Source organism: Python bivittatus, unplaced genomic scaffold (assembly GCF_059951505.1).
Source record: "Python bivittatus isolate LINGU-HERP-01145 unplaced genomic scaffold, Pbiv_v1 ctg000700_np1212, whole genome shotgun sequence".
In the NCBI taxonomy this organism is placed as follows: Eukaryota; Metazoa; Chordata; class Lepidosauria; order Squamata; family Pythonidae; genus Python; species Python bivittatus.
The window spans coordinates 38,357,221-38,376,770 of NW_028277098.1; the positions used below are offsets into that span (position 1 = coordinate 38,357,221).

Genomic DNA, 19,550 nt, shown 5'->3' on the forward strand with positions numbered 1-19,550 from the left:
AAGTGTATTATTTCCATGTAGTTTCTTATTCGAATACAGGAACAACTTAGAACCTCACACAACCTTTGGAGGAAGCTTCAGTAGGGTGCCAATGAGATAAGGGATGTTCACTCCTTCTTTAGGGCAAAAAACAGGGTTCAGCTCTGCCTATACTTCACCTGAAGTACCCCGTAAATCCTACAATATCATCTGAGATGAGTTTGAATTTTCCACACTTAGTGGGAATGCACTCTGAAACTCCAAAAGTGATTTAAAATCAATGCTAAATATATACATTTTTAAAAAATGGAAAGAGTAAATGTGTGTAATTGCTCTGGCTCCTTCCCACCCAAAGCTGCTGTTTTATTAAATCAACATACAATGGAAATTCCACATAATTTCAGAGTACGTATATCAAACCTTACCAAGTTTATTAGCACATCCATGCATCTGATGCTGTAACAATATCTGCCACATGGCTGGAGTATTTAAGCTTTTCATGATTTGCACAGCATTTGGTTCTGGAAGTAACCCTTTTCTGTTGTTTTTCATCTTGAATAAAGGAAATTAAAAGAAAACTGAATTTCACAGTAAAATAAAGATATAAAATATCTATCCATTTCAAGTGGTTTCATTGTGTACAAACAGCAAGAATAGCTATGTTAGCAATGATAACATCCAAAATCAGCAGTGGCAAAATCTTCATTAGGATAGCTGAAGCTTTAGAGAATCATTGAAGCTTTCGAGTTTCAACATTTCATCAGGCAAACTGGTTAGAAAAAAAGGGAAACAAATACGACTGATCTTGGAGCTATACCTGTACTAAGTTCTTTTTATATGAAGTAGCAGCTTTTAGACATACAAATTGGATGCAAAGCACATTAGGAGTTGTGGTAGGGCACTTTCAAAATTGTTGGGAAGAAGAAAGAGGCAAATATTTTTAAACTGTTTGATGGTGGGTGTGTGTGTTAGTTATCTTCTATGGTTCTATGTACAATCTGATGTGGTTCTTTTAAAAACAAAAAAAACAAATACAGGTAGTCCTCATTTAGCAACAGCCTCATTTAGTGACCATTCAGTTACAACAGTGATGAAAAAGTAACTTTATGACCAGTCCTTGCATTTATGACATTTGAAGGTCTGTAAAGCAAAGGGAAGCTGAAGTAAGTTCAGAAGCAGAGTCATGGTTTCACTTAGTGACCACTTTGCTTAACGACTGAGTTGCCAGTCCCAATTGTGATCGCTAAACAAGGACTACCTGTACCTAAACATTATCATGGTTGTGGAGGAAATACAGGATTTCTTCACTAAGATTAGAACCCAAAGTTCCTGTTCCCTGCTCAACTAATCACTATATTGTTACTCCTTACTACTTACCTGGCAATTTCGTTTCTTGCATTTCTTCACATTACTATTTTAACTATTGAAAATAAAACCAAAACTGGGAGAGAAATGAGTAGAAGTATATCCTAAAGCACTTTGGGGAAACATAGTTTTATTCTGTTCTGTTCTATTCTATTCATAATATATAGAGAGCTTTATTATTAAGCTCTATCCAACAAGGATAACTTTGTATCTTTATGATTTGATTTGATTTGATTTATAGAGTCACCCATCTCACAGCAGTGATTCTGGGTGAGGTGCAAAGATTAAAACCACCGCAACATCATGTAACCCATGTTGTCCTGGTTAAAACAACAAACCCCAAAACAAAAAGCAATATCAGCAGCAGAGCTCACTTAATCTCCTGAGCCAAATGCATTACATGTGGAATAGCCAGATCTTCAGAGCCTTACAAAAGTTTCAGGGCCATCTGGATCTCGGGGGGTGGGGGGGCGGTGAGGTGCTGTTCCACAGGGCAGGCACAGCCACAGAAAAGGCATGACTCCAAGGTCCAACAAGATGGCATTGTTTGATGGAAGGAACCCAGAGCATGCCCTTCCTGCTAGACTGGTGGGACAGGCAGGAACAATCGGGAATAGGTGGTTTTGCAAATAGGCTGGTCCTACACCATGTAGGGTTTTATTGGTGGTAACTAACACCCTGAATTAGACCCAGAATTCTATTGGAAGCTAGTGCAGCTTGCAGAACAGCAGTGTTATATGAATGCATCAAGAGATGCCAAAAACTGCCTTCTCTTCTGCATTCTGGACCAGTTGCAGCTTTCAAATGTTCTTCAAGGGCAGTCCCATGTATAGCGTGTTACAGTTATCCAAGCAGGAGGTGACCACAGCATGAGTCACCGTAAGCAACCCTCCTGATCCAGGAATGGGCCTAATTGGTGCACAAGACAAACCTGTGCAAAGGCCCCCCAAGCCAGGAGTTGGAGATATGAGTCCAGGAGGATCCACACCAGCTCTGACTAGGGAAGGGCACTCTCAGGAAGAGTTAAAGATAGAAAATCTCTGGAGCTGGATGTTATGGAGATCATAAGAGCTCTATTCTTAAATTAGACATGAAATTAAGCCAACCCCATTTTATTGTTGGTATGATATTTACAGTACTTCTTTTCTTTATATGATATAGTGACACCTCAATTTAACAGATCAATTGGGAGGAAAAGATGTTCATTTTTTTCAGGTATGTCAGAAGCAAAAGGAAAGCCAAGGAGATAGTATGTCTTCTGCAGAGAGAGAAAGGCAGAACTTCTCATCTCCTATTTTGCATCTGCTTTCTCTCAGAAGGTAAACAAACCCTTGGCTGGTTCTTACTCTGCCACTGGGGTGGGAAGTGAACTGAAGCTCAAGATAAGCAAAGAGCAAATGAAGGAATTCCTAGCTAATCTAAATGAGTTAAAGTCTCCAGGGCCAGATGAATTACACACTAAAGTATTGAAGGAACAAGCAGGGGTAAATGCAGAACCATTCTCTGTAATCTTTGCAAAGTCCTGGAGAAAGGCAAGATTCCAGAAGACTGGAGAAGGGCTAACGTTCCTATTTTCAAAAAGGGGAAGAAGTAGGACCTGGACTTGTGAGCTTGACATAGGCATTGGGCAAGGTCCTTAGCAGATTATCAAACAGCATATCTGTTAGCTCTTAGATAGGAAGTCATTAATTAACAGGAACCAACATGGATTTATGCCAAACAAGTCACACGAGACTAACTTGATCTCCTTTTATGATAGAGTTACTAGACTGGTTGATCAAGGAAATGCTCTGGATATATCTTGACTTTAACAAGGCTTTAAACAAAGTCTCTCATAGCATCTTTGTCAACAAAATGGTCCAATATGGGTTTGACAATTCAGCCATTAGGTGGATCCACAACTGACTCAATGACAGTACTCAAATGCTAAGTTATAAATGGCATATCTACCTGGAGAATATCTTGAATGGGGTTCCACAGGACTCTGTCCTGGGCCCAGCACTGTTCAATGTTTTTATAAATGATATGGATGAGAGAGTTGAGGGAATGCTTACCAAATTTGCAAATGATGCAAAGCTAGGAGGAGTAGCTAATACTTGGGTGGAGGGAGAAAAAAATTCAAAAAAGATAGGCTAGAACAGTGGGCAGAAACAAATACAATGAAATTTAACAAGGAGAAATGTAAAGTCATGCCTCTAGGTAAGAAATAGGAAAGAGACATGTACATAATGGAGAAAATCTGGCTCAAGAGGAGTACACATGAAAAGGACTTGGGCATATTAGAGGTTCACAAGGTCAACATGTCCCAACAGCGTAATACAGTTGCAAAGAAGGCCAACATCTTGAAGAGCATCAAGCAGAGCAAAGAGTCCAGATTGCAGGAAGTAATTTTCCTGCTCTACTCTGCCTTGGTCTGGCCTCACTTGGAATAATTTGTTTGGTTCTCCACACCCCAGTTTAAAAAGGACATTGATAAACTGCAGCAAGCCTAGAGAAGGGTGGTGAAAGACTGGAAATGAAGCAGTTTCAGTCCTATTGAAGCAGTCCTACAAGGAGCAGTTAAAGACCTAGGTATGTTTAGCTTGCAGAAGAGGGTGAGAGGAGACATGATAGCTGTCTTCAAATACAGTATCTGAAGTGGACTTACTCTCACTTCCTCCAGAGGGTAAGACTAGAACTAATGGGATGAAACTTCAAGGATGTTGATTCAGATTAGACATCAGGAGAACTTTTTGACAGTAAGAGTTGTCAATCAGTGGAATAGGTTATCGCATCAAGTGGTTTCTTCTCCTTCACTGGAGGTTTTCAAATAGAGACTGGACAGTCATTTATCAGGGATACCGTAGTGAGTCCTGCAGCAGGCAGGGGGTGGAATTGACCGACTGTCCATTAAATAACACAGTATACATTCATGGTGACATTACATAAATAGAGCATAACACCTTGTGTCATTTTATGTCATTACATAAGGACGTCATTAAGCAAATTATGGAAATTGATGCAAGATGACATACTCTGCTTCATTTGCATGATGCTATTACACATGATATAATTACATCTTTACACAAAGTACATAAAATAAAATAAAATCTTTGTTATGGTCATAGACCAGCTTATATAAAATAATGTAAACATGCTAGATATCCAAAGTCCATTGCATTGAGGTACTCTAAATCAAGGCTTCATTTTATTTACTACATATGCCCATTAGCACAACTTTTTTTTAAAAGTGACATAGCTTCTTCTTATTTAAAAAAAAAAAACTTTGTCAAAATTGGTTAATTACAGCTCTTTCTGGTCTGTTTCCTTTTTTCTCATCTATTTTTATATTATTGTTGGTTGCACAGTCAGCCAGATGTTTAGACTGGATCTGCATTTTTATCTACCTATCGAGTCTTCCCAAGGACCTGGGACAGGCAGATGTTGTTTGATGATGTTAAAGATATTGTTGCAGGATATAAGCTGTTCCAAGTAAAGCTGCCTTTTGTAATTGACTGATGGTGATTTTGTCAATGCTAATGGTATTTAAGTGGTGCTCTAGATATTTTGGGATTGCATCCAAGGCGCCTATTACTATTGGTACTATTTTTGCTTTCTTTCGCCATAGTTGTTCTATTTCTATTTGCAGGTCTTTATATTTTGTGATTTTCTCCAGTTCTTTCTCTTCTATTCTGCTATCTCAGGTATTGCAATGTCCACTATTCAGGCTTTTTTGTCTTTCTATCAACAATTGTTAAGTCTGGGTTGTGTGGCAGGTGCTTGTCTGTTTGAATTCTAAAGTTGCAGAGCACATCAGCTTCTTAATTTTCTATTACTTTGTCTGTTTTGTGGTCCCTCCAGTTCTTGCTTGCAGGCAAATGCTATTTCTCACAGATATTCTAGTGCACCATTGTTGCTACTTTGTCATGCCACTGTTTGTAGTCAGTCCGCCTGATCTTCTCGCAGCAGCTAACTAGGTGGTCCACTGTTGCTTCAGCTTCTTTGCAGAGGCGGCATTTGCTGTCTGTTGTTGTTGTTATTTCACCTTTTTTATAGGCAGCAAATATACCTAATACTCTACCTCCTATTTTTCCCACAACAACCCTGTGAGGTGGGTTGGACTGAGAGAGAGTGACTGGCCCAAAGTCACCCAGCCGGCTTTCATGCCTAAGGGAGACCTAGAACTCATAGTCTCCTGGTTTCTAGGCCAGCACCTTCACCAGTACATCAAACTGGCTCTCATATGGACAAAATATGATGATACCTCTGCAGCTAAACTTAGTCCAGAAAGGCAAACATTGTCAGGACACAGATAGATGCCTTTGACTCAAATTTCAATTTGCGATTTATAGTTTTGACTCAGAAGAAAACTGGGCAAAAAAAAATAATGTTATGTACACACTGAGCAAATCTTATATTCAGAGAGACCATGAAACAGAGAATAGCCACAAGTCTACATGGAAAATTAATCTGAATCATAGATCTATTAACTTTGGGCTCTACGTAAACATGGTAATATTCATATGTAATTAATGTAATAAATGTTCTGTATTTTCTTTTAACAGTAGAAACATTTTTACCATTCGTTGTGCTGCTATAAGTGTAGCAAGAGTACTGCGGCCTGGAGCTCCAGGAGCACAATAAGACACGTGGACTCTTTTTTCCTTGATAGTCAAACCATCTGTGCCTTGCTGTACTTCCTCTGCTTGTTCTGCTGTTTCATACTCAATTACTCCAAAGCCACCAACAGAGCTGTCTTCATCCTGAGCAAGCTGTAAGGATATTTCACAACATAGTAAAAAAAAGTCTATCCTGTTCCAACTGTTCCAAAAAGCATTGCATTATTCCAACTCTGTAATATGAACATCTTACACAAGATAAATTAACTTGTAGATCATTCCTCATACAAGCTTAATTTAATACACAATATCTGCTGCTGATCTATACTCCCAATCTCATGAAGAACCTGAGCTATAAATGTTTTTGGCAGTTATCTTACAGAGCATTAAGAAACAGAATCACATTTGGAAATAATTTTTAATCACGAGCACATTTTTCTTAGAAATTTCATTCCTACTATGAAATGCATACTAGTGACTTTTAACTGCAATTTTTTAGTATTGATACGCTTTCTTATTTTAAAACATGAAATGCAATTACATTTTACTTGATTAGTTTTTATATCTAGATGTATTTTTATGCAAGATACAAGTTTTGTTTGTTTCTTTTATAGCATTACAATAGAACTATCTCCCCAACAGATACCAGAATCTAAATACCCACATTCTAAAAGCTGTTTGCATTCAGCAGGAAATTTATCTTACTGGAGAACAATAGTTTTATACAGAGCAAATGTTTCACTGGAGGTGGTGCCTGGATACATCGCTAGGTGATCATGTCCAACTGCCATCCTTTTAAGATCAGCCTCATGTGCATCTGTTTTATGAACTTTGAAATGAACACAGCATGACTGAATAGTTTGATGTTTATGTTCTCATTTTATTTTTATTTATTTTACTGGGATTATAGACCATTCCAGTTACAAATGACTTTGAGTTACATATATTCCAATTTATCTTACTGAGGCTAAAACAGTACAGTTAAAACAAAGCCTGTCAATACATACATACATACTGAGAACATTAAACAAGTTAATCAATTCAGTCAGCCAAAAAAGAAACCTTCCACTGCCAGAAGCAACAAGCTTACAATTTTAGAACCTCCAAGGTTTAATGGAATAACCACATTTTAATGGCCTCCAGAAAAACCGATAGGGAAAAGGCCATTCAGGTGCCTGGGGGAACGCTCTTCCACAGAAGGTCAGCAGCAATTGAGAAAGCTTGCTTCTATGGTCTCTGGAGGGGTCATTCTCTGAATAAAGGGAACTGGAGGGACCGCATGCTACCAGATCTTATTGGACCAGCAGATACCACTGGAGTCAGAAGTCCGATAGATATTCCTGTTGGTTCTATGGCTAGTTAAGCAGCAGAATCACAGCTGCCTGAATGAGCAAGTGTCCTACCTATTGGTTACTGCAGGTCCACAGAAGAGGTAAAGTAGAGCACAAGCAAGGAAATAGCAGGTATAGCTTTTTGGCGGAAACAAGATAGTGAAAACAAGTCAGATTCTTTGCGGTTATGTGGTCAGTTTCTTGGCAGTCTATAGCTGCAGTCCTTCCTCTTGCTCCCCTCCCCATCTAAAGTCAGCCCGTGTTGATAAGACACGTAAGACTGATTAAAAAAACTGGTACACTTTTGTTACTGAGCCATGAGGGAAAACTAAGAAAGCAAGGACTGGTGGATACTCACACTTCCTGTTCTCTCACAGCACTGAGGATAATTTCCCTCCTTGTCAAAGACCAGGAGTAAGTTGCAGTAAGACTGCAAATGTACATTCTGTTCTCTGGATGTAAATCTCACTGAACTAGACACTGCACTATTGAACTCTTTCATATTTTCTCTATGTCTGTGTGCAAGACATGCATACACATATCTGTAGTCAAAGAAAATATACTGTATTTCACATATCTTTTTCAAAGTGAAAAAGAAAGACTAAATAATATCTAAGAAAAGTGGCCATGAGTAGTACACACATCCCTTTTTCCCTTCTGTCGTTTTCCCATCATTTCGTATTCACCTCACTGCTCTTTGTTGATGCTTTCATTTTTTTCACTGGAAATCTCCACACTTGAAAATAGTTAGAATTTAAGTCTGCCTCTGATCCCTACGTGCAGGAAAGAGTGGAAATGCCAAAGAAACAAGCCATGCACATTTATCCTCCCAATTCCCTCTCCCTCTCTATTCTTTGATGTTTAAATATGCTCGCTTTGGTAGTTCAATTCTTGAAGCCCCATAATCTTCCACTTGGAAGAAAGTCAGATCAATCTAAAAATGAACAGGAGAAGACAAACCAAAAAGCTCTTTGAGGTTCATTTAGGATAAAGAATCATAATAAAAAAGAATATGGTTCTTGAGAAATTGCCCATCATTGTCAGATAGCACCTTGACAGCAGGCTGTATCTCAAGCAGTTACTTTTCACTGCTATAATGGCTGTTTTGTATTTATATGTAAATATATAAATACATTTGCAACATGCATATAGATTAGTATACTTAATTTCTCCTCGTGGGAAGGTGCAAATCCTTTTTTGGACTTTTCTATACCATTCCACAAGAAAAGCATGAATGGCATTGTTTTATGTAATTAACTAATTAAAGGCAGATATTGTTCAAAGTGTGCTCCCCCTCATGTTTCAGTATTTAGGAAGAGATTTAACACGCTTAATAAAAAGAGCCATAAAAATTGAAAAGTGTCAATATTTATATTGATATTGCCAGTCCATAATTAATAATGACATAGCAATTTATTTCTCCATCACTTTCAAAAGATCTTAAAGAGTCTTCATCTGCTCAACCCCCACAGGACATATGGAGCTCAGCAGTACTCATTTCATGCCAACTGAGAACTTTTGCCCTTTGATAAACAAGCAGCAGCTGTTCATTCTGTCCTATAAACTCTCTCTAGAACAATATAAAAACATAAATAGGTATAATCCACCTGTGCAAACCTTGTCAAAGTGGATGAAAGTTCCCAGAAAACAATGCTAGCCACTAGGATCGTTCCAAAATAGATCCATAGCAAAATATTAATGGAAAAAATGCAAAATATATCTTCGAATAATAACATTCTGCCACAGAACAAAACACAGTGTATAAACAAAATTAAGATAATGTTTAGAAAAATAACAACTGTGACTTAACACAGCCTGCAGCTGAAAGGACAGTTATGATAGATATATTTCCAACATGCCAAAAGAGGAGCAAAGACAGCTGGATCAAATGAAAGTCTATCTAGTCCAGTATTTTGTTCCCACAGTTGCCAAGTAGATGTCTCTGGAGAGAACACAAGCAGAACATGAGTGCAGGGACATCTTTCTACACTTGTTCCCCAACAATTGGCACTAAGAGGTACACTGCCTCCACTTCTGGAGGCAATATATGGCCATCAAAACTAGCAGCTTTCAATACCTTTTCTTCCATGAATATTTCTATCACTATGCCTTGTAATTGTGAATTTCACTGTTTTAATCTTACCCTGATCAAGACACCCTTCTCTATATTTGTCCTGAATTTCCTAGCTTTCAGCTTTCAATGAAGCATTCAGTTTCATTGGACAACACTAGTTTATTGTATGATGAAGGGACAAAAACTCCTTACCCTTTTTTCTCCAGAGTGCACATAATTTCATATATTTCTGTCATACCCCACTCTTTATTTCTTATGCTTAACACTTGGCCTCTTTCTATAACTTTTTAGATTTTTGAAGAAAAGTTTCTGAGACATGGTGATAGAACTCTATGTGGTATTCCAAGCACAGTCATACAGTAAATGTATATAATAGCATTTCTTTTCTGGTCAATCAGGGCCAATTCACATCCAACCTGCTTATAAATGTGAGTTGGATTTGTTGCTTTACTTGTTAAGCCTTAATACTGAACTGCAATTACCAGTTTAATATCTGTATCTCTAATTCAAATTGTTTGCCCATAACCAGATAATTTATGAAGAAAACAAATAGTACCAGGCCCAATACTAAATTATTCTATTGTGAGAATGATAAAATATTAGATATGTCTTTAAACACATTGGAAAAAACTGGCTATATGTAGGAACTGCCTTAAAGGGAGATAAACCATTGGTTTTTCTAATCTAGCATTTTGCTTCACTCAGGTTTTAGATGGAAAAACTTCCAGCTATGATTTCCAGTAGCTTTTTAATGGAGATGCATACTCTGTTACTTCATCTTAAGAAAGGGGTCGATAACTTTTTCAGGCAGAAGGCACCATTGCACAATTTTGTACAATGTTGTGGGTGCCAAAAATAAATTTAAAAAATCAAATATTAAAATTTAAGAACCATTTTTGAAACAAAATGTAAACGAAAATTCTGCAAATGTAATATTTTGATATAATGAAGGAGCTTTATTTTTCTTACTTCATCCCCCAGAACATTAGAGATCCTAGATTTAATTTTTAAAAACTCCCAAAGTTTCTCTTGAATAGCAATTTTATATACTTTGACATAAGTTACCGTTATGTCAACAGCATGTTGGCTGAGACAGACATTTATGTAATTTCCAGGTGACTTACAGATGGCAATCATTGTCAAATCCAATAAATATTGCATACAGCTACAAATATATAACCACTCATTAATATGAACATATTAAGCTGCAAATCAAATCAAGGAAAGTCCATGCAGTGTCATTAAATCATAAAATTTGCGAAGAGAGCTTTCACTTTTAAAGACAAAGCATTTTACTTACTTGGTAGAACACAGGTTTATAATTAGTTGAGAAAGTTTGCAAGAGATCATCTCCAACAGTACAGTCTATAGGAAGGTTTTCCACACAAAGGCACTTTGAATGTACGAGTTCTGGAGTTATTTGATTAGCATCCATCCACTGGGCAAAAAGGACATTTCCACCTAATTGTTTCCCAAGAAGGTCCAACCTAGCCTTTGCTGCAGAATCCTTTTTCATGTATTCCACAAAACCATAGCCCTTGGAATAGCCAGTGACTTCACTGTATACCAAGAAGTGTCTCTCAACATTCCCATAAGGTCGCACCAGCTCTTCAAACTCTTGCAATGTATAGAGAGGGGGCAAATTGGTAATGCAGATCAGGGCATCAGTTGGCTGAAGCTGTACTGATATTTCTTTTCCTCGAAGGGAATGTTGGTGAAACAGCCGTATTGCATTCTGAGCTTGCTCCCCATTCAGTAGAGTAACAAAAGCTGAAAGACAGCAAATCAGGCAAAATGTTTATGTAAACTCTGTGACAGGGCTGGGCAGATTTTAAGCTCATGGGATCTACTAAAACCCTGTGATTTCTAAGCCCAGGGATATGCTTTGAGTCCTGAAACTGATATTACTTCACAATCCTTCCACACAAAAGTCCATTCCGCTGCTTTCTCCATTTCAGCAATTATCACCTAGGATGGGAGGTGTCATTTTGTTCTGCCTTTTACCCACAGCTGTGCTGCCACAATGAACTTTGAGCAAAACCTTTTGTTTGCTCAATGAGTCTTAGACCAAGAAAAGCACAAAAAATCCTTACAAAATAGTTGATTAACTTTTGTGATATTCCAACAGGAATATGTACAGAAGGCATAACATGTAAATCTGAAATAGTGTATCTTTTTTCTTAATTTAAAATGAATATTACAAATTCATGTATTAGCCATCTTCTCTCACCAAAAAGTAGAAATTTGGCTCAAGTGGATTCTGTCCATTGGATTTTTCAGGATTTGCTATACTACCAATCTTTTCCTGTGGATCCACCTCAATAACAAGTTCATTCAGTATACATGGGATGGGAGGCTGGGGGAACACAGTATGGAAGAAGGAAAGGAAATCTGTTTATATGACTGCTGCACTGGATATATCCCAAGATGCCATCTTGTTAAGCCAATAATATACAATTTCCAGTTTTATAACATGACATTTTACGATCATAGTATAAGCAGTGCTGATATATAAAATAAAATTATATTCATATGTTTTAATACTATCAGGTAAACTCTGGGAATAAACCAAATTCTAATCTAACATCAATGTCTGTTCATTCTCATCAGCTATTCTTTCCTCCTTATTATGTTTTGTTAAAAATTGGCATGATGTCATTGGCAGGTGAAAGTGTCGCCTGGCACAAATAACCTTTTAAAGTTATTGCCGATATATCATATTCCGATAGACTTTTCCTGAAATTCAATTCCAGGAAGCTCTGGTCGCAAGATTACTGTTTAAAACCAAAAACATATTTTATTCCAGTACGCCTATTAATCATCTGTTTTTACTGAACACCAAAACTTAAGTGGAAACGAAATAGAATGGTAAGACAACACCGCTGAGAATCAGGAATGTTAACATCTTCTTTCAAGCCTGAATAATCAAAGGTTATACTATCCTCAAGTCTACTCAAGAGGTTTACTAAATAAAATATAAATGCAAGTCTCATAGAAAAACTGGTTTGAATGAAAGGCAAATTACTTATATCAGGGGTGTGCAACCAACCCCTCTAAGTCCTTTCAAAGTTATAGCTGAAATGACTTCTGAATATAGCATAAGAACATTTCAAAAACATAGGAAGTAATTCTTTTAATAAAGACTCATAACAGCTACATGGGCATACCCATTTAATTTTTTTGACAGCAATACAGGATTCATTCAGCTTCCTAGTCAAGTTTACTGCCTTTGAATTCCTGGAGGTTTCCTATCTAAGTTAAAACCAGGTCTTAATGTTTCAAGATCAGCCAACAAGCAATCATATTAATGGTACTTAATAAATCTAATTTAATTTTTTCATCTTATTCTCACTCTTATTGGAATGCAATCCTCAATATGCCAGTCAAATACCAAACACAATCTTTATCCTGAAAAAGTTTTATTTATATACAATCCTGATTTATTTGATATAAAGAGAAACTCTAGCTAATAGGAATGCAATGGGATTGAAGAATCACTCCAAATCAGGCAGCGTATCTTTGGATTGTAGGCAAGGTTCTCAGTGTGAAACTATTCTCCATTTCCATTACATCCTTGTAAAATACAGCCCTTGATATCCATTAGGTCCTCTGGAGAGGAGTGAAAGGATCTGTGATGATATGATGATGAGAGGAGGAGGAGGAGGAGGAGGAGGAGGACCACTCAGTGCAGAAGTTGACCTTGACACTGAATACCATTCTATACAAATAGATTCCAATAAATACTTATTTTTTTTACTCATACAGAAAACATGCACAAGGGCCATTTACAAAAATAGTATCAGTTAATTTTGATGGTTAAGTTACCCACTGTAATTGTCCAACTGTAATAAGAGTAGGCAGTATGTTGCACTTCAGAAGTTCTGAACTACAACTTCAAGAAATTTCAACTAGTTGTTGCCTCCAAACTATGAAAGGCCTACACAATTTTGCCATCATTAAATAAATTCTATTCCTATGTATCAATAATGCAGAAGCACTTTAAAAATGGATTGTCACTCATTAATTTTTTAAACAAAGATTATAATTGATTGATGGTACATACCAATAGCCTAGTAATTACAAAATTCAACGTGACATCAATTTAGAGGAAAGATTTGTCAGTAGCATTTTCTCTTCAGTGGCCACCTTGCATATTCAAGCTATCAATATTGAACAATTAAATTATGAATATACATTTCCAAACTGATCCCTAGAAGAATAAATACTATAGACTGAAAATTTGTTCCTAAATGCAAAAATCTAGGGTTTCCAAGATTTCCTAATGCCTTTCAAGTCCAAAATAAAAAATGGTATTTATAAATCTCACTATTTTAATGTTAATATGTAAGAGTATAACTTCAGATTTAATCATATTAGGCTGAATCAAATACAATTTTTAAAAACCATGTTCTGATGACATGAAAACAAATATTTGAACATATTTTCCTTTCATGTACTTTAATTCCCATACACCTCTTTTTTGGCTTACCATTTGTTTGTTATTCAAATAAACTAGTACAGTATGATTTGAGCATCCTAAGAAAAGAATCAGTGTGCAGGAAAGAAACATGAGAAAAACATGAGCTTGATACATACACATGTACACACACACACACACACTAGCACATTGAAGCAACAATTTAATGTTGTTATTAAATTGTGATAAAAAAAATTAATCAAAATAGTCAAATCTATTATCATAAATATTATATTGCAAGTTTTTACCTGTTCTTTTATGTTTGTCCACATAACAATACTTCAGTTCAAAGTCTTTTAATAAATCATGGATTTCCTAAAAGAAAAACAATGCATCAATAAATACCAACTCAGTGGAATTATTCTTTTTATTTCAGCTTAGAGATCTGAAACTGGTCCAAGTAAAAAATTATTCTCAAGACATGCTGCCAAGCAAATATTAGTTAAGTATCAGTATGAGCATGATGCAGTTCAACAGCAAACAGGACTCTCTAAACAGCAGAGTTCACAATATCTTATTTTAAAAATGTCAAAATTTGCCAAAGGTTCGATTGTAAGCAAAATTCTGAAGATGAAAGGCATTTCCTCACAGTGACATTTTCTATTCAGCTACATCACCATGTTCTTTGTAGAAAGAGAATACCAGAAATGCAGTCTTGAATCTAAACTTAACCAGTCATGTTTTCATGAAATGCATGAAATTAAACACCAGGCCAATTAGCTGCAACAATATCTATGGTTACAGGGCAACCCCATCTGCTATCAGAATTCTACATCTTGCATGACGCATTAACATTAAATTCTGAAAGCACGCTTTTCATTATTGTGAATCAAGACTGCACAGAAGTAGAGAAATTTCCCCCCATTTCTATTAACGTTCTCTTCTGCTATGAAGCATTTTTCATCTTCTATGATTAGGTAGTATTGTGCAAATCCTCATGGAATACAATGACTAGCATCTGCATCCTGTTCCTCTAGAGTATTGATAAGAAAAAGATCAGCAAAGAAAAACATTTAAATGCTGTGGCATACAGGGCTGGGCTCCCAGCTAAATATTAATTTTATGCTTACTGAGTCCATAATTCAAATAAATCACACTGATACTGTTATGAATTAGCACTGTTATTCTTATACAGGCCCACTGATATTTATGCATTTTATGTTTGTCTTAACTAGATAAAGTGTACTTGTTGCAATTCATGTAATTATCATAGTCATGTTGGTAATATCAAGTTAATTTGAGAAGGAACATTATTTTTTTAAAATTGTGTTTTTATTAGAGTTATATTTTGCCTTTCCTCCAGACACTGAACGTGCTTTATGGGGCAGCTGGGGAATGCTCTTTCATTTTATCTCCATTACAACAAGCCTCTGAAGATTGGGCTAATAGAGAATGATCAGCACAAAGTCACTGGGTGAGTTCCCATGGTTTAGGGTGGTTTTGCTTCTCCTCAGTCCTTATCTAACACCTTAACCATTATATCATCTGGCTCTTTTATGCTGGGTGGGCCAGAGCTTTGGAGTCTTTGATTGACAGATTATGTGCCATCAAGTCAGTGTCAACTTTTAGCAACCACATAGATTTTCTTCATGATGAGCTGTCCCTAACCTGGTTCTTCAAATTCATCCATAGCGTACCCACTGGCACCTTAACCGAGTCCATCCAGTGAATCTCAAATATAAGAGGTAGAGAACAGTCAGATCTCCTATCTGAAGAAAAATCTGACTTTGCTACTCTATGCCTCAGCTTCCACTAAAGTGGAAGAAAGAGCACTCTCACTGTATTCCAGCAAGAATACAACATTTCAAATGTTACAGTAATTTCAAAATCTTTACCCTTCTGACAATTGTTAACTTATATGATTATGAATTGGATGAGATTTAACATATATCTAAAGTCCAGGGAAAAAAAGATGGTAAACTGTGGAGCAGCCTCATCTGATACGTTAATTACACCATCATCTAAATAATCTGGACCTCATCCTTTAGTTACAATAAACTGCTACGTGCTTAGATTTTATTACATGTCATCAGAGATGTAAGGGATTGGAAATTTTGCTTCTTATTCTATTTATGTTATTAAATTACACTGCTGAAAACTGTTGCATTTGCCACTAAATGCTTACAGTGCAATCTGTGGGTATTCTGGGTGCTACAAAATGGGAGCTGGGGAATTTCATGTTGCTTGTGTGTCTGCTGATTGTCACCTCCTTGTAAACACCTTGTAGGTTGGCTTTACTGAATGAAGATTTAATGTTATGTATTCTGCTTTTACAGAAGTCAATACACAAATGGTCCAGTTGATAAATGATTGTTTATTTTTGTAAAATAGTATATTAAGCCACTCAGTGTTCTTCATTTGATGAAATTCTGTCAGAATAAATTAAAATTATTGTTACCCAGATGAGTCTCCTGCTAACAGACAATGTAAGTTATTTGATACTCCATTTTCTTGATTTGTTTTAACAGCTAGAAACCCTAAAGTCAAAGTTGCTATGCAGTTGTGGTTTCTTGATATTATACGTCATTTTGGTCATATTTGCTTTTGTAGATTGTATAGATTCACTTGACTGAAGTGGCACAGAAGCACCTGTAAAAAATGATTGAGTAAATATGTGGTGATGTTAAGGTTGAGAGAAAACAAGGGCTGTACATCTTATACTTAAGATAGGTCATTTGAAAAAGCTGGGGAACTTTCTGGGGAAAAGTTGGGGAACAATTTCCAGAAAATAAATTAATAGACAATTAGGAACTGTCTATTTAAAAGGCTTAGGAGATATCTGGTCAACAGTAGTGGCAGTTCACAGAATATAAATAGACTAATTTGCTTTCTTATCCAGCAGTGTTAGCAAATCTAACACAATTTGGGTAAGATTTGATTTAGACTGAATTAGATTAGATTAGGATACCTGAGCTGAGATTAGGTTTTTGCATGCAAATATATGAGTGTGTGTGGAAACTGTGATATAATACTGAAGTAAAAGAATGGGCAGATTAAGAAACACATTTTAAATTGTCTCAAATGCAAGTGTTATGCTAGATTTCTATTGTTAGGATTTTTTAACATGGGATGTTTTTAAAAAATGTCCCCCTTATGGTCTGTACTATATGTATGTATAGTTTTATTTACTTATTTATTTCACTTATTATTAATTTTATACCCTGCCTTTTTTCTTATATAAGCACTCAAGGCAGTTTTACAACAATTAAAAAACATATGTCAGTGAAATCAATACAATCCAAATTAAAAGCAATACTATCGATAACAAAAGGTTGATGAAAGAGATAAATTTATGCCATTTAACCATTTCCCTAAATACTGGGAGTATAGGGGCTAAACACATCTCTCTGGAGAGAACATTCTATAGCTTGGGAGCCATAGAGGATATGTATAGCCAGTAGCTGAGATTCTGGATATGGGGGCATCTTCAGGAGGGCCTCTCCTGCTAATCTAAGTAACTGGGCAGGTTCCTAACAAGAAATAATCAGGTGCTAAGTCATTTAAAAAATAATAATAATTAATCAACTAAATAAACAAGCAAAGAGGTTCATATATTTTGAGATTCTTTGCCTGCAAAAATAAGCCAAATACTGACTACAGTTTCTAATTTGAATAACAATCCAAACTTTGGGCAGAATTATACAAATGTCCACCTGTGAGAGTTGGAGAAACTTAGTCATGCTGCAGGGAAGGCCAAAAGACATTGGGAAAATGCTCAATCTCAGATGGTAACTAAAAAAAGATCACATCAGCACTTGGACTAGCTATATTTTTCCTGCCCTGCTCTCAACCCATTATGAGACTGTCTGGCAGTATCAACAAATTATGATTGGGTTAATGCACTGCATTAACCAATGGTTTGTTTACCCATGAGTTACTGAATAAGCCACAACTGACTAGGTTTACACAGATTTAACTAGTCTATACAACACTTAAAAACAATACCAAATAAAACACATTATGTCTGAATAAGTTGCATGATTTAGCTTGTATCTTGTTACGGATCAAGTGCAGAGTGAAAAGCTGAAGCCCTAATCAAAAGAGCTGTTTACGGTATAAAAACACATATAAAGAAGTATATAAAGAAATATTATATATTTCTTTTCTTTTTGTTTACTATAAAAGAGCTGCTTATGCTCAGTCCAGCATAAAAAAAATACACATTTTTCTGCATATCACAGACTCCATACAGAGTTCACATCAGGCAAAATGGGAATGAGACAAGCTGTATACTGCCTGTCAAAGAGCAATCCAAAAGTTAGTATTCACACCTCAGTATACAATTCTGGAGGAAAATAATAGCTTTATGTTGTTATTTGAAAGGAAAACTTGTTTGTGCAACCAAAATAATAATTTATCTACTTTTCATGTACCACATCCTAGTAAAGATTGGGCTCTTATATCCTGCATGGCCAGTTTTACGTATATTAGCTAAAAGCACTTTTAATGCCAACTGTGGTATGGTACACACATATGTACATCTTCAAGGTCATATGCATGTGCTCCAGATACAGCTGTAGTAAATGAAGTACCTGAGTCCAAGATGACAATGCACTCCTGTTTTGCCATCTGCTAATTCAATATATATAGTTTAATGGCAGGATCAAGTATCTTCTTTTTAGTCAAATTGAACACTAGTCTCTTATTTCCTCGGTTAACAGCTGTCAAATGCTATATTAATAAAACATGATGCTGCTTTCTGGAGGATCTACAGAGTGATATTGTGTTACTGCTGTTATTCAGTAATCAACCAGACCTGCCCAATTTTCTGTGAGAGAGCAGAATTGTAAAAGAGAAAGGGAAATCTTATTCATAAGGACATGAGTGAAAAGTGCTTTCCATTAATGGCCATTACAGAAAAGCTTCTTTGGCTATAGATGAACTATTTACCATTTAAAGACATTGTAGAAAGCATGCCTCAAACTTGCATACCAAACTACTTTTGTTACCATGCACCATTCTTCTGAGGATAGTCCATCAAATAAATAATATCCCGCTGACATCTATAAAATCAAATTTTAAAAAGTGATTTACGCAATACACTAGCTGATCTGCTAAGTTTATTTTTAGATCATGGAAAATATGCTATGCTATCCAGCAACTCACAGTGTAGCTAAACCATGTTGTACAGCTTGGTAGTCATTGTGTTTTTACAAATACAGCTGTCAGAGTCTCCAACTCTTGAACTGCAGATTGCAACTGTTATTTCAACAGTTCCAAATAAGGGACCATAAGCAATCAGGAATTATGTCTCAATCTGATATTAAAGTAATAAAACAATGGAGTTGGTGGGTTTGTTTCTACCCTTTTTATATTATGTCTCTTTTAGTCCATGTCTGTTGCTTCACTCTCTCTTCCCCACCTGTATATATTTGTTGGACTTGCATGACATTTTTCCTCCAGGAGTTCAACCTGGCATAGATATCATTTCTTCCTCCATTTTTTCACCCTAATAAACTTGTAAGACTGATTGAGCTAAGATTGGGCCAAAGTCACCCAGAGTGTTTGAGAGATGAAGATGGATGTGAGTCCCCCCAATCCTAGCCCAACATCTTAAGCACTAAGCACACCAGTTCTCCCACACAGCTGTCATGTCCCTGCGCCCTTCCATCTATTAACATTCCGTGCCACTGTGTCCTTAAGGGGCTTCTGGAAAGTTCTCTCCACAGGAATTCTTTTCTGTATATCTGTATTTTGAGATTTGTCTGCTAATGCCTCCCCCTTGT

At 36.3% G+C, this 19,550-nt stretch overlaps 1 protein-coding gene across 4 annotated transcripts in view; it reads right to left on the minus strand.

The window, feature by feature from the left end:
- The window catches only part of RAVER2 (ribonucleoprotein, PTB binding 2), a 52,083-nt gene that overhangs the window by 27,565 nt on the left and 4,968 nt on the right, over window positions 1-19,550 (minus strand). For all 4 annotated transcript variants that reach the window (XM_088153639.1, XM_088153638.1, XM_088153637.1 and 1 more), the window contains exons 2-5: window positions 14,073-14,139; window positions 10,648-11,117; window positions 5,904-6,095; window positions 405-531 (exon numbers count right to left, since the gene is read on the minus strand). In XM_088153639.1, the coding sequence (XP_088009765.1) occupies window positions 405-531; window positions 5,904-6,095; window positions 10,648-11,117; window positions 14,073-14,139 (856 nt within the window). The remainder of the gene's footprint in view (window positions 1-404; window positions 532-5,903; window positions 6,096-10,647; window positions 11,118-14,072; window positions 14,140-19,550) is intronic.